The sequence below is a fragment of the Leuresthes tenuis genome, unplaced genomic scaffold, assembly GCF_036924035.1.
Source record: "Leuresthes tenuis unplaced genomic scaffold, fLeuTen1.0.hap1 SCAF_9, whole genome shotgun sequence".
NCBI classification, from domain to species: Eukaryota; Metazoa; Chordata; class Actinopteri; order Atheriniformes; family Atherinopsidae; genus Leuresthes; species Leuresthes tenuis.
This window is the reverse complement of record NW_027325363.1, coordinates 30,640,928-30,662,344: the sequence shown is the minus strand read 5'-3', so window position 1 is coordinate 30,662,344 and position 21,417 is coordinate 30,640,928. Positions and strand designations below refer to the sequence as shown.

The window sequence follows — 21,417 nt, the reverse complement described above, 5'->3', positions numbered from 1 at the left end:
GCCGGTACCTATCAGCTGCTTCCAGGGTCCCACTAGCCAAAAAGGCCCGATAGGACTCCTTCTTCAGCTTGACGGCTTCCCTCACCACTGGTGTCCACCAGCGGGTTCGGGGGTCCGATCAGCCGCCTCGGCAATGGAGTCACGGAACATGGCCCATTCAGACTTGATGTCCCCCACCTCCCCCGGGATATGGTTGAAGCTCTGCCGGAGGTGAGAGTTAAAGCTCCTCCTGACGGGGGACTCCGACAAACGCTCCCAGCAGACCCTCACAATACGTTTGGGCCTGCCAGGTCTGATCGGCATCCTCCCCCACCAGCGGAGCCAACTCACCACCAGGTGGTGATCAGTTGACAGCTCCGCCCCTCTCTTCACCCAAGTGTCCAGGACATACGGCTGCAAGTCCGATGATACAACCACAAAGTCGATCATCGAACTGCGGCCAAGAGTGTCGTGGTGCCAAGTCCAACAACATAACACCACTCTGATTCAGATCGGGGGGGCCGTTCCTCCCAATCACACCCTTCCAGGTCTCACTGTCATTGCCCACATGAGCATTGAAGTCCCCCAGCTGAACGAGGGAGTCTCCGGTAGGAGCATTATCCAGTGCCTCCCCCAGGGACTCCAAAAAGGGTGGGTACACTGAACTGTTGTTTAGCGCATAGGCACAAACAACAGTCAGGACCCGTCCCCCCACCCGAAGGCGGAGGGAGGCTACCCTCTCACTGGCACACAATGTACTGGCACACAGCCAGGGGGCAATAAGTATGCCCATACCCGCTCTGCACCTCTCACCACGGGCAACTCCAGAGTGGAAGAGAGTCCAACCCCTCTCAAGAGGACTGGTTCCAGAGCCCAAGCCGTGCGTCGAGGTGAGTCCGACTATATCTAGCCGGAACCGCTCAGCCTTGCGCACCAGCTCCGGCTCCTTCCCCAACAGAGAGGTGACATTCCACGTCCCAAGAGCTAGCTTCAGTAGCCGATGATCAGACCGCCAAGGCCTCCGCTTTCGGCTGCTACCCATCTCACAAGGCACCCGACCCCCTTGGCCCCTCCCACGGGTGGTGAGCCCGTCGGAAGGGGGACCCACGTCATGTTTTCGGGCTATGCTCGACCAAGCCCCACGGGCACAGGCCCGGCCACCAGGCGCACGTTGCCGGGCCCCATCCCCGGCCCTGGCTCCGGGGGGAGGCCCCGGTGTCCCACATCCGGGCAAGGGATGACGAGGTCCAAATTTATTTTTCATCATAAGGAGTCTTTTGAGCTTTTCTTTGTCTGGTCCCTCATCTAGGATCTGTTTGCCTTGGGTGACCCTACCAGGGGCTTGAAGCCCTGGGCAACATAGCTCCCAGACTCATTGGGGCACGCAAACTCCCCCACCACGATAAGGTGACAGCTCATGGGGGAAATTATGACTTTTACGCCCGCATTATTGTGGCCAAGTTCGAACACTTCCAACAGAAGGTCCAGGTGAGGGACCACGGCAGGGAGCTGAGAGGAACGGACTTCAGCGTCAACGACCAGTTTCCCAAAGAAATCCTGGAAAGACGCAGGGTTCTGTTCCCCATCTGGAGAAAGTTCATGGAAGGAGGCTCCCGAGTTGTCATCGCGGTGGATAAATTATTCATCAACGGGCAGCTGTAACACGACCAGGAAAACACTCCTTGGCTCTTCTAAACCCCAGGTGACCAGAATTCATTCATTCACTTGTATAAATAATTTCACTGTAGATGGTATATAAGTAACTCTGAAAAAGTCTATCAATTCACAGTTATCTGTCAAAGCTAAATATACAGCTCACTGCCAGTCTCACCAGCATAGGATGTATGCAGGTCACATTTCTTTATTTGGGTTTGTCTTGTTTTTTTTTCTTTTTTCTATCTCACACTTCCACTCTTTTGCACTGTTTTTCTATTTTGTCTTTCTTCCCCAACCCGCTGTGTTTCCACCTTAATAAGTAATGTTAACAAGCACGGCGCACAGAGATTTGAGCAGAGGACATAATCAAATACCACTCAGCATTGACAGCGTGCGTACATATTGTAGCAAGCTCATCCTGACGAACAGAAACACAAACAATGGCATGTTCATGCAAGCATATATGCACACCATGGGATGCTTTTAGAAAGCATCCAGCACTCACTGTGTTAGTCTGAGCATGTCCATGCTGAGGTTTATTTCATCGAATGTGCATGGAGCTGGGTCCAGGGAGAAGAGATTAAAAATCTCCAATAAGTTGAAGGATTTACAGGCAGACATTGTCTTATTACAGGAGATTCATTTTCCCGACCAGACAGGTTTTATAAAGGGTAGACACTCATCCACTAACACACGCAGGATGATTAATCTCATAGACTATTCTACCATCAACAACTTGGAAACCACAATCATCTCTCTCGATGCAGAAAAAGCATTTGATCGAGTGAACTGGAAATTTTTATTCGCAGCATTAAACAAATTCGGGTCTGGGTCAGACTTCATCAACTGGATAAGGATATTATATTGCTCCCCAAATGCATGTGTCAGGACAAATGATCAAACTTCTCCAAGCCTCAGTCTGCAGAGAGGTACAAGACAGGGTTTGTCACAGTTTGGTCATCTAACCATCAGTGGTTTTCCATTGATCCTGCTTCTGCCCCACTCAGCCTGTCAGTCACACACACCTCATCAGTTAACTCCACTCACCTGTGCACACAGCTGCCTCTCATCACATGCAATCAGCCCAGCATATAGTCACCAGCTCCACACTCTATCCTTTGCCAGATTGTTCTTTGCCATGCAAGTCTTTCCAGCGTTCTCCTGCTAGCTTTATCGGTACCGACCTCGCCTGTCCCTGATTCCCTGCTTCGTCTGCCTCCTGGTAATTCGACCCAGCCTTCTGTCCCTGACCAAGAACTTTGCCTCTCCTCTCCTGATTCCTCTTTGCCGGTTTCTAAACCGTTTGTCTGTCTGCCAGAGTTTCAGTAAAGCCTTGAACTTTTTACCACTGTCTTCTGACTCCTTTGTACTGCAATTGGGTCCATACACCACCCGTTACAGGGTTGCCCACTTTCCCCCTCACCTTTTGCTATTTTCATCAAACCTTTAGCAGCTGCCATCAGACAAGATGGAAATATTTAAGGCATCCAACTCAAAAATATTGAGCATAAAATAAGTCTTTATGCTGATGATGTATTACTTTTCCTTCAGAACTCACAGACGTCTCTCAATCACACTCATAAATAAATTCTCAGCACTTTCTGACTACTCTATCAACAGGTCTAAGACCACAGTTCTGCCCATTAACTGTAGGGTCCAGAATATACCTGTGATCACTTTACAGTCAGGACACATTAGATATTTAGGCATAAACATTTCTGCCAGGCTCTCAGAGCTAACAAAGCTAAATTATGTGCAACTATTAAAGACAGTAGAGGACAATCTCACTCGCTGGACGTCATTACCCATATCACTTATGGGAGAGTTGCAACCATTAAAATTATAATACTACCAAAAGTTAACTATTTGTTCTCAATGATCCCCATCTAAATCACTAGATTCATGCATCTCCAAATTTCTGTGGAAAAACAAACCACCACGTATTAGTTTAAAAACCCTACAGAAGACCAAGGACAGTGGTTGATTAGATTTACCTAATTTTCAGCACTATTCCTTAGCCAATAGATGAACCATGGATAAATATAGAACATATATATATAAGCATTGTGTGATAATCTGGAAATCTCTGAGCTGCCGCTTATTAGTCAAAACATAAAAAATCACAAATGTTTTAAAAGCATTAACATCAGAACCTCTCTGACAGCCTGGTGGGAATTTCTTAAAATAACAAAGTCTTCATTTCTTCCGTGTAAGTTTACACCCATCTGGAACAATCCTGACATCCTGCAAAACAAAAAAATGCTAAACTTTACTCCGTGGAAGATCAAAGGAATCAAACATCTGGAACTTATAATCCAAAATGGAAATTTTATTTAATTTGATGAGCTCATATCACAACATGGGATAGGCAGCAATAAATTTCTAGAATATCAACAACTGAAGTCTATAATAACCAAGAAATATATCATCCACCAACCAGACGTACAACTCCCCATTAGGGTAGCAGAATTTCTAAGAATCTGCACCCCAAAACTACTATCAAAAACATGTAAATGATTGTCTAAGATAGATGACACAATGTCTCTACCATCCTCAAAATGGGAGTCAGATTTATCCATCAGTTCTAGTCATAGCTTCTGGCCACATATATGTTTGAACACCTTCAGAATGACTCGAAATCCTAATTTGGAGCTCATACAATACAAAATTCTTCATAGAACACATTATACAGGACAAAGGATGTTCAGGATGGGTCTGACACACTCAAACATCTACTCACATTGCACACACAACACACCTGATGATTATGCACACAAGTAGGTGGCGTTATAAGCTTGTGTAAATTTGGTCATATGTATGCATTCTGGTTGGAGTCCAAGTGCAACATATGAATGGTGAGCAATGGCCAGTTGTCGAACTTTGAGGTTTCGCCACGGCCACACCCTTTAAGGTTTGAGAAAGATTTCCATAACTTTTAGTCCCCTATGGCTTAAGAGTAACATGACCACGTTTGAAGCCTGTAGCATGAAATGTGTAGGAGGAGTTCGATCAAATGCGAGGTGTGGAAACGGGTAAAAATGGCGCCAAAACGTATGTTCCACTCAAAATGGCTGACTTCCTGTGGACCGGGCATTATGGTGTCCATAGGTGTTTTTGTGCGTCTGGGCATGACGAAGGCGTGTACCGAGTTTTGTCAGGGTACGGCAAAATGACCCCATTCGTTAGGCGTAATTGCAATGTTGTAGGTGGCGCTACAGAGCCATTTTGCACCGCCAATAATAATAATAAGAAGAAGAAGAAGAACGCCTTCAGGAACAATAGGGCCTTCGCAGTTCACTGCTCGGGCCCTAATAATACAATGGCAGCCATCTCATATACAGTAAGAAATAAAGAATATGCTTAAAATGGGGTAAGGAAATTATGTTTGAAAATAGGTTTGAAATGTAGAGACAAATCTGGCCTTTGTACCAACGCAAGCCCACTGAAATTTAGGTAAAACTGAGGAAGATATGATTGTTTGGTGTACCAAAATGCCCCATGGAGACACAGACTGAATCACTGTTAATAGATGGGGGGGACACAGTCTGATAACATCTGTGAGAAATGATGAACGCATGCTTTGTTTTAACTTGTTTTAACAAAATGGTTACATAGATCTGGAAACTACTTGCACTGAGATGGAGAAAGAGGTTCGAAATTGCCAGCTTTGCACAACAGAATTAGTGAGAGGGGATCTGTGGCTCAGTGGTTAGATTGGGTCATCCAATAACCAGAAGGTCTGCAGTTCAATTCCCACTCTTGAAAAAAGATTGGTGAACTGACAGCTGGAGGGTGGCAGTCCACCTCCTTGTGGATAAATAAATAAAATCTTAATCGTAATCTTGGTTGCTGCTACCGTGAGGAGAGGGCCCGGACTGGCAGCCCAAATGTTTTTTTTTGTTTTTTTGCATACATAGGAGCATGGATACTTCATACAGATTAATTTTTGTATATTCATGTAAAACCATTAAAGTTTACAGTGGTATACTGTAGGGAACAACACACAATTTTTTTTATTCAAGAATGCGTTGGTGTGTGTGTGGGCTGTTTGGGTGGGGAAGGGTGGTGTATGTAAATATGCTAATGAGCTGTGCCCATATCTCTGCCTCTCAGCACTTCCTCAAAGTCTTCTCACACTCAGCAAAACTCACTCTGCAACATCCATATTGCAAAGAACAAACAGTGATTTAAAAATGATCAGGGCTGCTCTCACTCACTGAGCACCAGAATCATGGGATTTTCACACAAGATGCAGCAACTTGCACTTAAATAATTTTCAGCAACACACCACTACATACCTTTGTGCCCAGGAAAGAGAGACAGTCTGTCTGGGACTCAAAACTTGAGAGGCAGCTGTGTGAGATGTCTGACATGGTGTGCAGCCTCCTCCCGGAGAAAAGCCCACTTCTCTGTGGACCTCTTGAGTGTTTTCCTGTGGAAACAATCAAACAAAGCTTGTAAATACAGCCTGTTTGGGGCTGAGCAGCTGGTGGCGTTGCTCGTGCCTTTTTCCCTGGCACAATGAATATACCCATATTGACAAGCCATTACATACTTGTACTGTCAGTCTTCACTACAGGTGTGTTTCCCGCAAGAAGACTCTGTTCTGCTTTGCATTGACCCGATCAGCCAGAACCAACAGCCACAGCAGGGAATCTCGGTCACCTGAAAGGTGTCTGCCCAGCATCATACAAGAAAACAGATGAAAAGACATTGACTTACCAGACATTTCTGCTCGTACTTGCAGTGTCACACTTTATAATGAGTTTAGTTGATAAAATTAAGCTGTTTGTTCATGGGTCTGATTTGTGAAGTTGTTTAAGGAAATAAAGACCCATGTCCTCCTTGGTATTCTTGATGAGACACATCTTCAAATGAACAAAACCTGATTCCTGAATCCTCAGCCATGCCATTTAAGGTGAAAAAGTTTATTCTGGCAGAATGAACTTTAACAAGTGAACATTCATGCTAAGGCAGTGCACATAAAATGCAGTGTAGATAGAAACAAATAGACATTGTTGGAGAAAAAACTAATTATTCAAAATAAATTAGTTTCAGAAAATGTTAACATTATTCCTCAGGTTGTTTCTATTACTTTAAAAAAACAGGGCAGTGATATTGGTTATTATTGTTGCTGGTATGAGTAGTCCTTTTCAGCAGTTGTTGTGATAAGCATAGTTTTATTTGAGCAGCTGTAGATATGCATTTGGATGATGACTGTGTAAACAACAAAAGTAACCCAACACACCTGGCCCAATGATTAATGTTTACACTGAAATGTTTCCAGAAACATGTCAGAAAGTCCCATATATTTGTAGCCATCTATATGAATTAGAAACCTCTTCGAATGTGAACATTATTCTTCAAGTTACATATATTTTATATCTAGAGTACTGAATAAAGTATAAAGCCTTTCTTTGTGGTTAATAAAACACATTTCTTTTACTTGTCTCCATCCACTACAGGCTCCTGAATCACAATTTGTTTTCAAAGTGTTTGGCGTGCTGAAATTTAAACAAAAAATGCAAAGGAGAAGCAACGCTCACCCACAGGAGTTTTCTAAAGTAGGTGTGTGTATGATATAACAGAAGAGAGAGAGAGACAGAAAGAGAACAAAAGTGAAGATAGAGTGTGTGCTTTGCCTCAGTCTAAAATTCTGCTCTGTCATGTCTGCAGCAGTGATCAGAGGAAGCTTGTCACAATGCTGATACTTCTTTGGAACCACCAGGAATGCCATCGGCACACACATGTACATAATCATTTATCATCTCTACAGGACATTCAATTTAATTTTCAGCACTGCGTTTTCAGACAAATTGAATTGTATGTGAGTCATCAGATGGATTGGGGACATAGAGATGAAGATGTAGATTTGGTCACTCTGATACCCAGCTTCCAAGGCCAAACAGACTACTGGCTTTTCCTGTAAATCATGTTTGCATCAAAAAGTGCTGGAAGTTGGAGTTCACATTAAAAAGTCACATTTAAAGTGCTCAGAATTCACACTTTGTCATGAACAGAGCAGTAAAAGCACCTTTCATCGCTGTAATGCATTTATTTTGTGGCACAGCACTAAGATTGCACCAGTTCATAGTCAGAAAATATTCTGTACTTGTACTCTTTCATGTCAGTTCCAGAAGTAAGTGCATGGGGCGTAAGTTAAAGCAGAGGCTTAATTTTTCTGTCACTCAGGTTGCACGTTCTAATCCTCACAACTTTAAACCTGTAGGCACTTTACTCCTTCATATCTGCAAGTAGGAACAAAGCGTGGGATTTTATGCTGGCTAATGTTGGCCTGCCTGTATTTCCTTGCAGCAAATTTCAGCTGAGAGGAGAATATTTGGGTAGCTTGGTTATGGTTGAAAATCTAAAAAAATAAATATAATTGTATAATTGACATCAAGCGATAGTGAGGTTTCTTACTCAGAATGGAAACTGTCTTTAATGATGCTGATTATTGTGTCTAATTGTGTTTAAACCTCTGTGTCATTATAACTTCACAGACAGGATTGTCTTCCCGTGTTGAAATCAAGTTGAAAACTGGATAAGGTTTTAAAAATCAAATGTTTATTACTTTGTAAGATTTAAAATCTTTGGTGCAAATGATCTCAATCTGATGAGTGTGTTGTTATATATAGTGGCTTCATTTGCAAGACTTCATACAGAATGACACAGAGATTTGACTCCAGTTACGCGTCTTGGATTTTATGTGACTTTGGATGCGATGTAAAACTTTGTAGTATTACCTTAACCTTCCCTATCAGCCAGAAGTTCAGATCTCAATTAAATCTTTGAGTCAGGATTTTTTTTCCCCAACTACTGTTGAATATACTTAAGTAGTAGCAATGGCCACTGACATGTACAACCACAAGAAGAAATACAGAATCCCAAAAGTTAGATGTTTCAAGTTCCTCAAAACCCATAGCCAGCCTTGCCCCAAGACAAATCACCCAGTATATAAAGACTGCCATGAGTTGGGGACTGTGTTTACAATCATGGCTCCTATCAAAACATTCTAGACAAAAATAGTTTTATACACTATCACCAAAAAACAGTGTCCATTTACATTACATCCATATCGTATAATCAAACCAACTGTAGCCAAACTATATATCGCTGGCACATGAGGCACCAACGATATATATTTATAGCTGACACACGTAGCGTGATGTAATAAGATATAAGGATTTATCCGAAAGGTCTCACTGTCTGAATAAGCCTTATTTTACCTCGTTTTAGGGCACCACCTTCAATCGAAGGAAAAAGTCAGAATCTTACGATTCTGGTATGTTAAATTAAAAATCAATTATTAATTAATAATTAATCAATTCCAGTCTCATATAAGTCGCTACACGTGACTTTTCATTTTGTTGGACTCACACGTACTAAAGAACACATACTCAAAAACCGGTTGATTTTATATATATATAAATGAACCATTTATTAAAATTACATGACCAAAGACAACAGGAGAAATGCTTTGAAAATGGATGATTATATAAGAAACACTTAGTGTTAGAATTATTCAAATAGTCTAGGTTTGTTACTATTTGAATTCAAAGGCTATCAACTTGGGCTAATTTATCATTTTTAACAGCAAATTCTCTCAACACCCACCGCATACGGTCTGTAATGTAAGAACAGGGCAGATCTTACGGTTAGGTCAGCTCCGAACCACAGGTCATCGCCAGCGGGTCCCACTGGGCCTCTCTCAGTTCCGCGTCTCGCGGCCTTCGTTGTGGTTGACTTTCAGGGACTGGACCGCTGGAGCGCTTCCGGTAGCTCGGAAGACGAACGGATGGTGTGTCGGAATTCACCGCAAATAATAACAAAATTGTCCAAGGGTTGAGTTAGTTTTGGTTGCTGACCAACTCTGATGAGGTGAACTTAAATTCACCAAAGATTGACAAAAAGATTAACACAGGCTCCTTTTGGTGATCAAAAATAGGTGAGGAAGCTGCAACAGCAGAGTTTAAAATGCACCATAGAGAGGAGACAGGATGACGGAAGAACAAAAAAGCTAAATGTATCTTTCTACTACATTCTTCCCTTTCTGTCTTTGTTCGGACCTTCTTCGCACATTTAATACAGTTATAAAGCACATTTAATACAGTTTCAAGATTCAGCTAAAAAGTGATTCTGGGTGAGATCCTTTTGAGAGGTCCATGCTGCGACTGTCTCTGGCTTGAGTCAGAGTCAGGACAAACTGTCACCATTGTTTACTTTGACCCATATAGGGTCGGAAGGGTCCTGTTCTGGTTCTGGTTTGTATTAAATTCCACACTTGAGTTTGCTACACAACAAATACTAATAAAGCAAAGACAATCCCTGGCACGATCATGCTTGGTTGTGTTGTTTTGCTGTGGTTTCTGATTCTTAGGTGGGGCTGGGCAGGTTTCCTGGGAGCCCGGGGCGGAGTCTGGATTGCTCCCGCTTCCACACCTGTTCCTCATCTGCTCTCTTTTGGACACTCTTTTAGGAGCTGCAGGAGCAACCAATCTTTGCCAATTTGTCTCACAACTCTAGTGGTTGATACCTGTGTTGTGTCGCAAGTTAAACTCCTCGCTCTTACCTTAACTTGCCTTCTTTGATCATTACTGACCACAATCAGAAGTACTCACTTAAAATTTCTTGTTTTTACTTTGGTACTGATGTAACTGTCCATTTTGTCTATTTGCATGGAAGGGATATATCACAAAAGGGATTCATGATATTTAATTGTTGAGGAAACGCCTGTTTCCTTCACTACCTGTAGCTCATGTGGTGTCTTGTATTGTTGATTTAAAATGAATGTTTATCCTTTTTTTTTTGTTTAACAATGGGAACTTACCGAGTTGTCTGTGCCACTGCTTTAACTGAGATCTCAAACAGGTGAAACTTTTCCACAGAACCAAAATTAAACTGGAGCTGCAGTGTTTGCTATGAATTTATCTTTAATGTACTGTACTTCTGATCAATCAACAATAAAGCTGGCATGTTGACAGAAACTTTGATTGAAATAGTTTAACTGAGTAAGCGAATTGTGCATTTTATGGTGAAGGTGTATGTACTTACAGAGCCACAGGAGTAGGAATTTTGCTTATTGTCCTATGTTTGACCTACACAGTAGTAGATTATTCATTCATTTTCACACACAGGTTGGACAGGATGAGGTGCGTAAAGACAGTGTTCCTTTTTTCATATGTGGTTCCAGGATGGTGACAGAAGCTACAAGATGATGTTAAAACAGGGCCAGATCCTTTCTGCCTGCAAGAATCTCAACCCATCTCTTCAGGAACTCCTCATCTCCTAACACATTTAAACTGCTCTTACTTCTTACTTCCTACTGTTCTTCTTGTACTCTGTCATATAGACAGATTTATATTGATTTAGCACTCTGTACAGTCTGGAGTTCATACAGCACTGAAGGTTGAATGTTGTTCCTCACTTTCAAGTCTCCTTGGATAAAAACATCTGCTAAACATTAATGTAAAGATGATTGATCTTCATTGTGTTTTCAATTGGTTGCTCCATCATGAAACGTATCGTTAGTGTCGGATATGTGAGATGACCGGAGACATGATGTATAAGCTGCATCAAAAGGAATCCCCAACAAGGTTGCCAGTTAGAAAGGTGTGTACCTCTCCATTTTTCATATGACGACTCTGAAAGGTCCATTTCCTGTTTATCTACAACCTTGTTTCAAATTGAACATTAGCAGCCCAGAAACTTCCTGAGGTTACAAACTGATAAGGAGTGTGTGAGTGTATGAGTTTGTGTCCTTGTTCAGTTTTTTTCTACACAAGTCTTTTGAAAGGCTTGTATGTCCCTGAGATGGAGAAATTAATGTATGCCGTTGCTTGTCAGATTTTACATGGAACTAAAGAAAGCTGCATAGACAGTGTTGGTGTGTTGGAAACTTACCTCTCATAACTAAATATTTTTTTTTACCCCACTTTTTTCTCTCTTCTCCCTCTCAATTCACTCTCCAAGTTGCTGCTTTTTTTCTGCTTATTCACATCTAATTTTTCTTATTAAAATTAACTCCTTTCTCTTCTGATGATTCTTACGTCACATTTCGCTCTCTCTCTTTATCTTCTTGTTTGGCTTTTTAAAAGGGTGCTCTGTGAAGCATTTAGACATTCTACTGCATTGCCTCATGTAGATCACTAAACAGATGAGAGCAGCTTCTGCCAGGATCCAGCTGACAATGCCAGTGGTGGCTGTGGGTAACCAGGTCAAAGCCACATCACTGACAGGAAACATTCAAATCTTTTTGTCTCTTTTTGTTAAAGATACTGTGGTTAGCAGACGGTCACATTGTCTTTCTTGATCTAACAAGAAGGGTACTCCAGTTTCCTCCCACCACCCCAAAACAAGCACGTTAGGTTAATCAGTGATTCTAAAATGACCCCCGGTGTGAGTGTACATTGTTGTTTGATGGACTCTTGACACATCCAGGGTATACCTGGACTATTCCTGCCGAGCAGCTGGGATAGGCTCCAGCCCTCTTCACCTATGAAGCGGATAAAGCAGATAGGAAATTGATGAATGTTTTAGGTCAAACTAAACATGGGCTTTTGGGGGAAATTTGGGATAATTTAATGTCGTTTTCATGGGATCTAACAAATGAACCCTGCACCACTTTTTTTGTCATTTCCCTCACTATTTTAACTGAGATCGACAAAGTGGGAATCTTAATGGGAACATTTTGAGCTACTTCTGCAATAGTTAATTTAAACTGGGGTACATTGAGTTGTAAATGTATTTCATATGTCCACATGTAGTATTAATTGCTTGCTTTTATGTACAAATGTTTTTTTTTCACTGAATCTTACATCCATGGAAAAGTATTTTAATGTCACACACCAGTGAACTTGAATTAATCTTTTTGTGCACACACACACCTACAGATATCCCATTGTCTCAGGATCAAGGTCTTTCACTCACTGATAAATGTCACCCTTCCTGCTCCTGAACAGATATCGATGGTTATTTGGGCTTATTTCTCCAATCGCTTGTTCACCTCAGTACAGAGATGGAATCCATTTCTACCTGCTTGCCGGTGAGGCAGACAACAGGAAGAGGTAATCTGGCTGGCTGGCTGGCACCTACTCGTCTTTCTCTGTGTGAGCTTCAGAGTCATCTCATGTCCTATTTCCCAAGTTTACCTCAAACAAACAAGTGTGTGACACACAAAAAGCCCTCAGCTCTCTGCTCAGAGATGCACCAACTGACACTCATATGAAATGAGAAAAAGTCCAGACACCCTGTGCTGCTGCTGAGTTTGATCTGGCTTTTTTAAACAACCTACTGGGTAAATGACAAAGAACACAGACATTTATTTTCTGTCATTCAGTTTACATCTTGCAGATTTTAGACACATCTCAGATTACAACACAATTTAGACTGTCCTGCAGAATGTTTCGTTCTCCTGTTACACAGAGAACTGACATCCAGAACAAAGATTTGAAGAAATGTAATGTCAGTGGTTTGTTGAGGAGTGTAGTATCCAAAGATGAATCCAGCTACAGAAACACAGTGGATCTAACAAGCACAAAAGCAAAGAGATCTTATAAAGAAATCAAGAGGCATCAAAAAAATCCAAGAGCTATCTTGAAAATCTGGATGTGCTGAAGTCCAAGAGAGGAGGATGTTAGGTTATAGCAACTGAGTCGTATTGATCCATGTCACTAGCAGTAACTTTTGATGTCAAAATTCAAGACTTGCACACCTTAAAACTATTAATACGGATGTCCTTGAACTGCCATAATCCCAAGTGAATACAAAAATATATAAAAGACAGGATAAAAAACGTATTCTATGTCCCTACTCCTTGTTTATTGAATTAAATTACTTTACATCTTTTTCAAATTTATGGCTGTATTAATTTCTCTGTGTTAATAGAGAAATAAATACATCTAAAAATAAAAAATATTTACAATGATTTACTTAAAAAACTACATTGTAAACTTGACAATAAAATACATAACAAGTTTAGGATAAAATATAAGGAAAATGTAAAGAAAATTAACTAAGAAATGCATGATTTACGGCCCTGTGATGGCCTGGCGACATGTCCAGGGTGTACCCCGCCCTTCGCCCGATGACTGCTGGGATAGGCTCCAGCCCACCCGCTACCCGATTAACGGATTGACGGTTTAGAAAATGGATGGATGGATGCATGGTTTACGAATCATTATATAATTAAACAGATTATAATGAAAAATTAAATCAGTAAAAAAAAATTGAAAATTAAATGGAAAAGTAAATAAACAAAGGTTTATTTGTTCAATTAATACAGTTGGAAATTAAATCAAGACTGATCTATTTTACATTCTTTAGATTAATTATAGCTTTTTTGGTTTTATTTTAGTAGCATTTAGTGCCATATTCGTTTATTGATTTATTATGAATTAATTAATATATTTTTTAATTTTTAATTTATTTTTGCAGTTTCAGCCCTTCATACATTGATACAAAGGAAACATTTCATAATCATGGAACAAAAAGATTGTTCAAAAATGTTGGCTGACAGCTGAAAATAAAACTAAATCTCGACACTTTAGAGGTTACAAACATCACAGAAATGCCTTGTTGTTCACACAGTTAAACAAAAATCACAGAAATTTACGTGAAATGTTACAAGTACTTTGAGTAATGACTATTGGCTGCAGAGCCAAACAGGTATTTAAATTTATTTAGACAATTTAACATGAGTCCGGTCAAGCACAAAGACCACCGCTGACTGAGAAGCAAAAGTGATTAGTACCTAAGAGACATACAAACAAATCAATAAAATATCAGGGATGTTTGCAGGAATGGTGCTGTGAATGTGTGGAAGTCTTTTTTGGAAAACTGCATAACAAGTAGTCTTGAGGAAGAATGACAAAAGTGCATCTTAATATGACCTAACACATAAAATCAGTTTTGGAATGAAACATTAAAGATCATACTGTAGCACTTCTGCTATTATTATTATTACTGCTTTGTTCTAAGCTAATCAAATGGAAATGCAATAGACTGTTTTGGCTCTTTTACTGATGAGGCACTTTTTGGACATTAGGAGGGACCATTTTGGGAACTTTCAGCAGCTTATTTTTCGTACATTTGATCAGTTTGATGATGTTGTGCTTTAACTGTGACAAAGTTCACCTAACTGTGCCTTCTGATGCTTCATAGGAACACAAGTAATGGAGTAAAAAAGAAAGCGTTAAATAAGTAAACGTTCTGGATTCATGCCACTGTGCGGTTTTCTTTAATTTATTCTAAAAAAGGACTGTGTCCATTGGTTCTACATTAGTAAAACTAGTGTAAGACTGTGCAGATGGTGACGCTCACTAGCTCTCAGTGTGTAAGGCACACTTCAGTGAACATGTTAGGAAGGGGAGTGTTTCAGAGGTCAGTGGTGATGACAGGTGTGACGCCATGAATGAGAAGCGTGGGCCCCAAGTCCTGAGTAAGCAGCTCCAGCTGATGTAGATAGGAAGTGTAGCGGCGGGTGTCAGCTGGGGGGTGTGGTAAGTACAGAAAACGCACAGCTGGTGGTGGGCGGGCCTGATCCAGAATCAGCTTATTGACAGCTGACAGGTAGTCATCTGACAGACGGGTGGCGTTGCTCGGAAAGCTGTTAACGTAGTCATCTTCATTCTCCTCCTCGTCAGCCCTCTCTGTCTTCTCGTCGATAGTGGAATCTGGAGACTCTGACTGCTGCCTCTTGCTCCAGCTGCCTTGGCGCTGCCAGTGTAATGACACCACCTGGTCCCAGGGCACAGGATAGACGTGAGCTTTAATCCTTAAATCTTTCAGCAGTTGCCCTAGCTTCTGCTCTGAGCCCCTAACACTGCGCCCCTCCTCCACGCACAGGAAAAGACGCAGCGTAGCTTTGCGCCAGGCTCTCACCATGTTTAAAATACATGCCAGCTGTAGCAGAAACAGAGAGCAGGTATCAACATAACTGCAGCTGTCGGGCCGCAAGAGGTTCACTGGCCAGACGTCGACAAACACAGCTCCCTTCCCTGGAGAGGAGGAGGGTGGTGAGAGAACCTGGGCTCGGTCAAAGTTGTTGAAGTATCGAGCTAGGACCACATTCTTAAGCATCTTCATGGCATCAGTAATTATCGCCACATACTCCTGGGGCCCTAAAATCTTTCCATCCCCAAATTCACCGTAATCCTGTCTGTCGCTGGACCCCCGTAGGGAGGCAAAGTGGAAGAGAGGAGGTTGCTCCATCTCCTGGGAAGGGCTCAAGGGATCTGTGGACTGACTGGGAGACAGAGAGGGATCAATCAGCTTGTCCTTTGGAAGACAGTCATCATAGAAACCAAGAACCAAGGTGTTTGGACGCATCCCACCTGAAAGAGAGAAAAGACAGATTACACAAATCTAATGAGTATGTTTTTCTTCATCTTTATCATTAACTTCTCAAGACAAGTAAAGTGTTGACAGAGAAGTTCAGTTAATCGATGTGATGAGGAGAGAAATGTGTGGAAAGCTGTGGATAGAGAACTGGAATAAAAGATAAGTAGATAAGAGAGAACAAGAATGATCAAAGTCAGGCATGAGAGACAACATTCAGGAAAACAGTGACATAAGACAACAAGAACAAAAAACAAAACTGAGAATCGAACTGGTTCAAAGTTTGTTGCAGATGGTTAAATTTGACTTTTCTGTTAAAATCAAAACTTAAACTAAGAAGGAAGAAATTTTTTAAAAGAAAAAACCTTGGATCAGAACTTAACACGGCTTCTTAGAATATCCCCAGAACTGATGAGGGAAATAACTTTCTTGGGCAACCAGCAGTTGAACTTTAAAACCAACAGTTGACTATTTGTTGTCCTGACTAAAACTTTGGCTGCATGCAATTCAGCACCCTACCCCTTTATTTTTCACTGTCACACACTCACACACACACACACACACAAATCCCGCACTAGCGTCTTGCCATGTACACAACGAGCTAATACATGACCATTCTAAAGGAATACTCACTGTCACTAACTAGATTTCAAGCACAGAGAGGGCGACTTTGTATTGGTGCATTACATAACGATCATACAGGCGCTCTGCAGCCAATTCAATGAACACGAAGTCAGACAACAGCTGACAAAGACCAGAGTATGACTCAGAGAACAAAATTAAGGGATTCTGATATACAATAAGTTTTTATTGTCAGTTAAAGCTTAGTTGACTATTAGGGGGCTGCCCTAATTTTGACCCATTTAAGTCTTTGAAATTTTTAAACGAATTTGCACATCAGAACTAGAGCTGAACATATTCAAAAGCCATGGAGTGAGCACACCGAATTCAATGTAAGTGGCAGCTAAATCTAAATTAACTCTGGTTGAAATGGCAGTCAAAGCAGAATGACTGAAAGGAATATAAGTGCTAATTGATGAATGAGACAAAGGAAACAAAGTGACAGCACGGGGTTGGAGTGGTTGTTAAATCGTAAGGAGTGTTCTGAGTGGAGTTCCATTTGAGCACTGAATACACATCAATAAGAGTCCTTACAGAGACTGAAGTGACAAAAAATGTGATATTCAGCCACAGGAGTATTTTTGGAGTTCCTGCTCAAAAATGGATTTTGTCTTTACTCACCATGCCAAGCACCACAAGGAGTCTTAAATGCGTTTAGTATATTTATAGTTAGTTTTTGCCTGTTTTTTTTGTCTTTTTCTGTTTTGCATTTTAATAGAAAAGTGGCAAAGACAGCTAAATTATTGGTCAATATACTTAATATCACTCGTCTGATCTTTAGAAATAAATGTGGAAGAGATTATTGGTGCTGGATGTGTTAATGGTATTTTTCAATATTGCTTAGTGTGGACTGTTGCTTGGGGTGTAATGGATATTCAGGTAACAATGCATGCCACCCTGAGGAACAAGATCCATGTGCAGAAATCATACTAAAAATCTTTACAATGTACAAATATCTCGATAGCAGCTGAAATCACAAATATAAAGACTGACCCAGTCCTGAGATGAAGAGGAGATGTTGGACACCATGACGAACAGAATCTGCCAGTGTCAGGTTTACAAAGGCTTTGATATTTAGATGGTCCACCAGCGACAGCCAAGAGTCATACTGGGCCTGCAGGGGGTCTGATGGTAAATAGTCTGTGAGTGAGGAAGAAATAAATTGTTAAGAAACTTGGTTCAACATCAGTGTGTTTACATTCCAAGAAAGTAAAAATGAGTACAGCAGAAAATAAATTAGAGGCAGCATATCACAGAGAAAAAGACTAAAGCACAAAGCAGGCAGAAAGTGAGACCAAGGAAAAGATACAGGTAGGTGGGCGATCAATCATCCCCAAAAACATCAGTATGTATGTAGAAAGAACGCCCAACAATGTTCCTAACATGATTGTTTCCATGGGTAGATGAGTAATCTTGTCAGCTTTATGGAAAACATACGGTGGCACAAAAGGGTCAATGAAATACAAAAGATGCAACACAAATGCAAAAGTCACAACACAACACATGAGCCACAACAGAAGTTACGCTACAACAGAAGTGAGAGAGAGGAGTCCAAGAAGTAAGTGAGACACTAATGCCAGATAGTGTTCATCAATGTACTATTAGAAATTAGCAAAATTTGTTGTGTTTATGGAAGGGTTATTGGATGGCGAGGGGTGGGGTTAGGACCCCAACGCTGCTCACTTCCGTTGTGGTTTTGTACTTGTGTTGTGGCTTTTGAATTGCGTTGACCCTGCTGGGCCACCATACAAACAGCTGTGAGAATGAAATGATATAAAATTAGGAGGCCAGTGTGGAAGTAGCTTGGCATCCTCCAAATCCACTGCAGTGTTATTGTGTAAATGAATAGATCCTTCATATCAAGACCAAGAGGTTTGTTAAAGGGGAACTCCGGTATTTTTAAACCTAGACCTTATTTCTGGCATGAAATACGTTCATCTACTCACCGAGAACAGTTTGGCGAAAGTCCTTCGAAAGCTATTTAGAAAACTCGCGACCAGCGTATATCCATATAACGTTAATGGGGCAGGGACGATGCGGCCTCTAAATAAGGCATTATCTGTCTTTATTTCACCAGTATTTTAAGAAGAATTAATGAACGAATGTGTACTATAGCTCTGTTAGCTCATAGGTGCTGTTATGTGGCTACTTGAGGCTATAGGAGCGCTAATGGAGGGATTTCTACACAGGCACTTTACTGGGACCACTTCATCCACACGCCCCCCTGAAGCACAGTTTATTTAATCCTTTCTCTGTGACAGTTGGCTAACTTCACACAGAGTTTGCTACTGCTAGTTTTGCACAACATGGCAGGATATTTATCAGATTTTGACAAGTGAAAAACGACTTTGAGTAAGATGGATGTTCTTACTGGAGTGAATGAGCTGTGCTGCAGCCATGTGTGTGGATGAAGTGGTCCCAGTAGAGGACGCCGACTTTCGGCAAACTGTTCTCGGTGAGTACATAAATGTATTTCATGCCAGAATTAAGGTCTAGGTTTAAGAATACTGGAGTTCCCCTTTAAGTGAGATAATAGCTCTTCTAATATACATTACTTTTTTTTTTTACTGTGCAACTCTCAAGAAAATTCAGATTCTGTAGTCTTCATTCAGGGCTGGTCATTGTTTCACAACAATCCTCTCCACAAGCCACTTACAAGATCCTTTAAAGACACTTGAAAAGACAATCAATGACCCTGCAACTTGAAAATATGAAAGTGTGTGCCTCTGCAGAGAAGAAAGGAAAAGCCTTCAGAACAGTGTGTGCGTGTGACAACTTATTTCTAAATAAAGCAGCAACAGATGAGCCAATGTCACAGAGAACAATGTAACATTCTAAAATAACCACTTAACACATCAGTACTGCCCAGCGTGAAGCTTCTGTCGTCACATGCAGGCTCAGGACGGGGATCGAATCAATGAAAGGTTTTAATGCGATCTGTTGGGTTCCTTAGCAGGGCAACTTTTTAAAATTGACATTATCTGAGTTGGGCTAATTTAGATTTAATAAATAAAGTTTTCCCTGGACTATGATTGGATCACAATAAAATGGATTATAATTGACTTGAATTGGATTGTATCTTTGAACTGCCCTGAGATGACATTTGCTGTTATTTGATTCAATATAAATAAAACTGAATTGAATTGAATTCTATTCATTCACGTACTCCACTTACTGGAAAAAATCTTCTGCAGACATTTTGAACCAGTTCCATCTGAAAACACTTAAAGTTATAGTGGATGTTTTGTTTTCCATTAAAGAATATAATTTTTTTTTAGCAATCATGTTAAAGTAGTCAGGCACAAACAAGCTTCAAGTGTTTTCACTGCTGCCACAAAAATAAATTGTAATCATGTTAAACTGGTCAAATACTTTATCCCAACAAGATCTGTCATTTATTTAGCATATAATCATTAGCCTCCCAATCACACCACACTGATTTAGGGGAGAAGGATCAAGACAAAAAGAAAGTAACCTCACCAAGGTCTCCAAGCTGGACATGTCCCAGCACGTAGAGGCCACTTTTCTTGATGTCATTGATGAAGGTGATGAGGCCCACGCTGCTGCGAGGGTTGGAAACCATCAGAAGGACCTGGGGTCTCCAGAACTTGACGTGGTCCTTCCTCACGTCCAGCATCAGCAAGTACTTACGCACCTTCAGGCACGAAGAAAGATGTGTGAAAAATCTTGTTTTAGGAGAGTGTACTAAACTTGTGGCCCAAACCATAGGTGCAGCATGGGGTTTCCCCTCAGACAGAGAAGTATATGCAATCTGCTTTGGTTATACATGTTCTCAGTGTGTGGAGCTGACTTAACTTGATTTTTAAAATTTGTTTATTTATTCATTGTGAATATATGTGTGATTCTACATTGATCGTAAGTTACTGTGGCTGCAGGATTAATGCAGGAAATAGCCATACATGTATTGTACCCATTTGCAGTGTTTAATGTGTCATACATTAAACACGCATAAATGTACGTAACTTTTAGTGATCATCAGTTGAGAGTACATGCTGCAACTTGTAATAAACTGTAAAATTAGTTTAATATCTTGATGATTTGAAAGACTTAAACCAGTTTAGAAGCTAATCTTGTTTATCATTTGTTATACTGACATTTATTCAAAAGTGTATACCACAATAAACTCGTCAAAATAAATTTCACACATCCATCTCCAAAAGCTCAATGACTGGAAAGACATTGGACTGGAAAAATAATGAACTCCTGAACCTGCTACATATAGTCTACAAATATATCAAAGTGGTTTCCCCACTTGGTGCATAATATGACTGAAAAACCATTTATTTTGACTAACTACAAAGTTGGCGATACATAATTAAGAATGAACTCTCACTGCAGAGTTTGATTTGTAGATACAGAGTTTCAATGACTGAACCAAATTTAACTGCACATCAAATTATAGATGTACAGAGTGCTCCCACCCACCACCACCAAACAATGAATCTGCAAGAAAAAAAAAAAAGGCTACTTTCGGAGCTTCAAAAAGGATTCTAAAACTCCTTCAAGAGGGTAATTCAACTCAGACTGTGGCAGAAGATGTTGGTTGTTCCCAGTGTCCGAAATTCAGAGCTAAAACAAAGAAAATGGGATGTTGTAAAAAGGTTGTAAAAGGGAAAACATGCAGTTTGAACTTGAATTATATCTGAAAATGTTCAACAAAGAAATTAAAAACAAATGGGCAGAAACAGAAGTCAATATTTGTGAGAGAACTGTAAGAAACTGGCTGAAGGAAATGGGATAAAAGTAAACCAACACTAACACCAAAAGAGAAGACCAGGTCACAGTGTGCTGTGAATGAAAGTG

General features: G+C 40.8%; 1 protein-coding gene across 1 annotated transcript in view; it reads right to left on the bottom strand.

The window, feature by feature from the left end:
* Positions 1 to 13,433: 13,433 nt before the first annotated feature.
* The window catches only part of LOC140314695 (solute carrier family 12 member 9), a 74,422-nt gene continuing 66,438 nt past the window's right edge, over positions 13,434 to 21,417 (bottom strand). The window contains exons 11-13 of the mRNA XM_072393036.1: positions 20,074 to 20,248; positions 17,587 to 17,733; positions 13,434 to 15,968 (exon numbers count right to left, since the gene is read on the bottom strand). Of these exons, the coding sequence (XP_072249137.1) occupies positions 15,010 to 15,968; positions 17,587 to 17,733; positions 20,074 to 20,248 (1,281 nt within the window). The 3' untranslated portion in view covers positions 13,434 to 15,009. The remainder of the gene's footprint in view (positions 15,969 to 17,586; positions 17,734 to 20,073; positions 20,249 to 21,417) is intronic.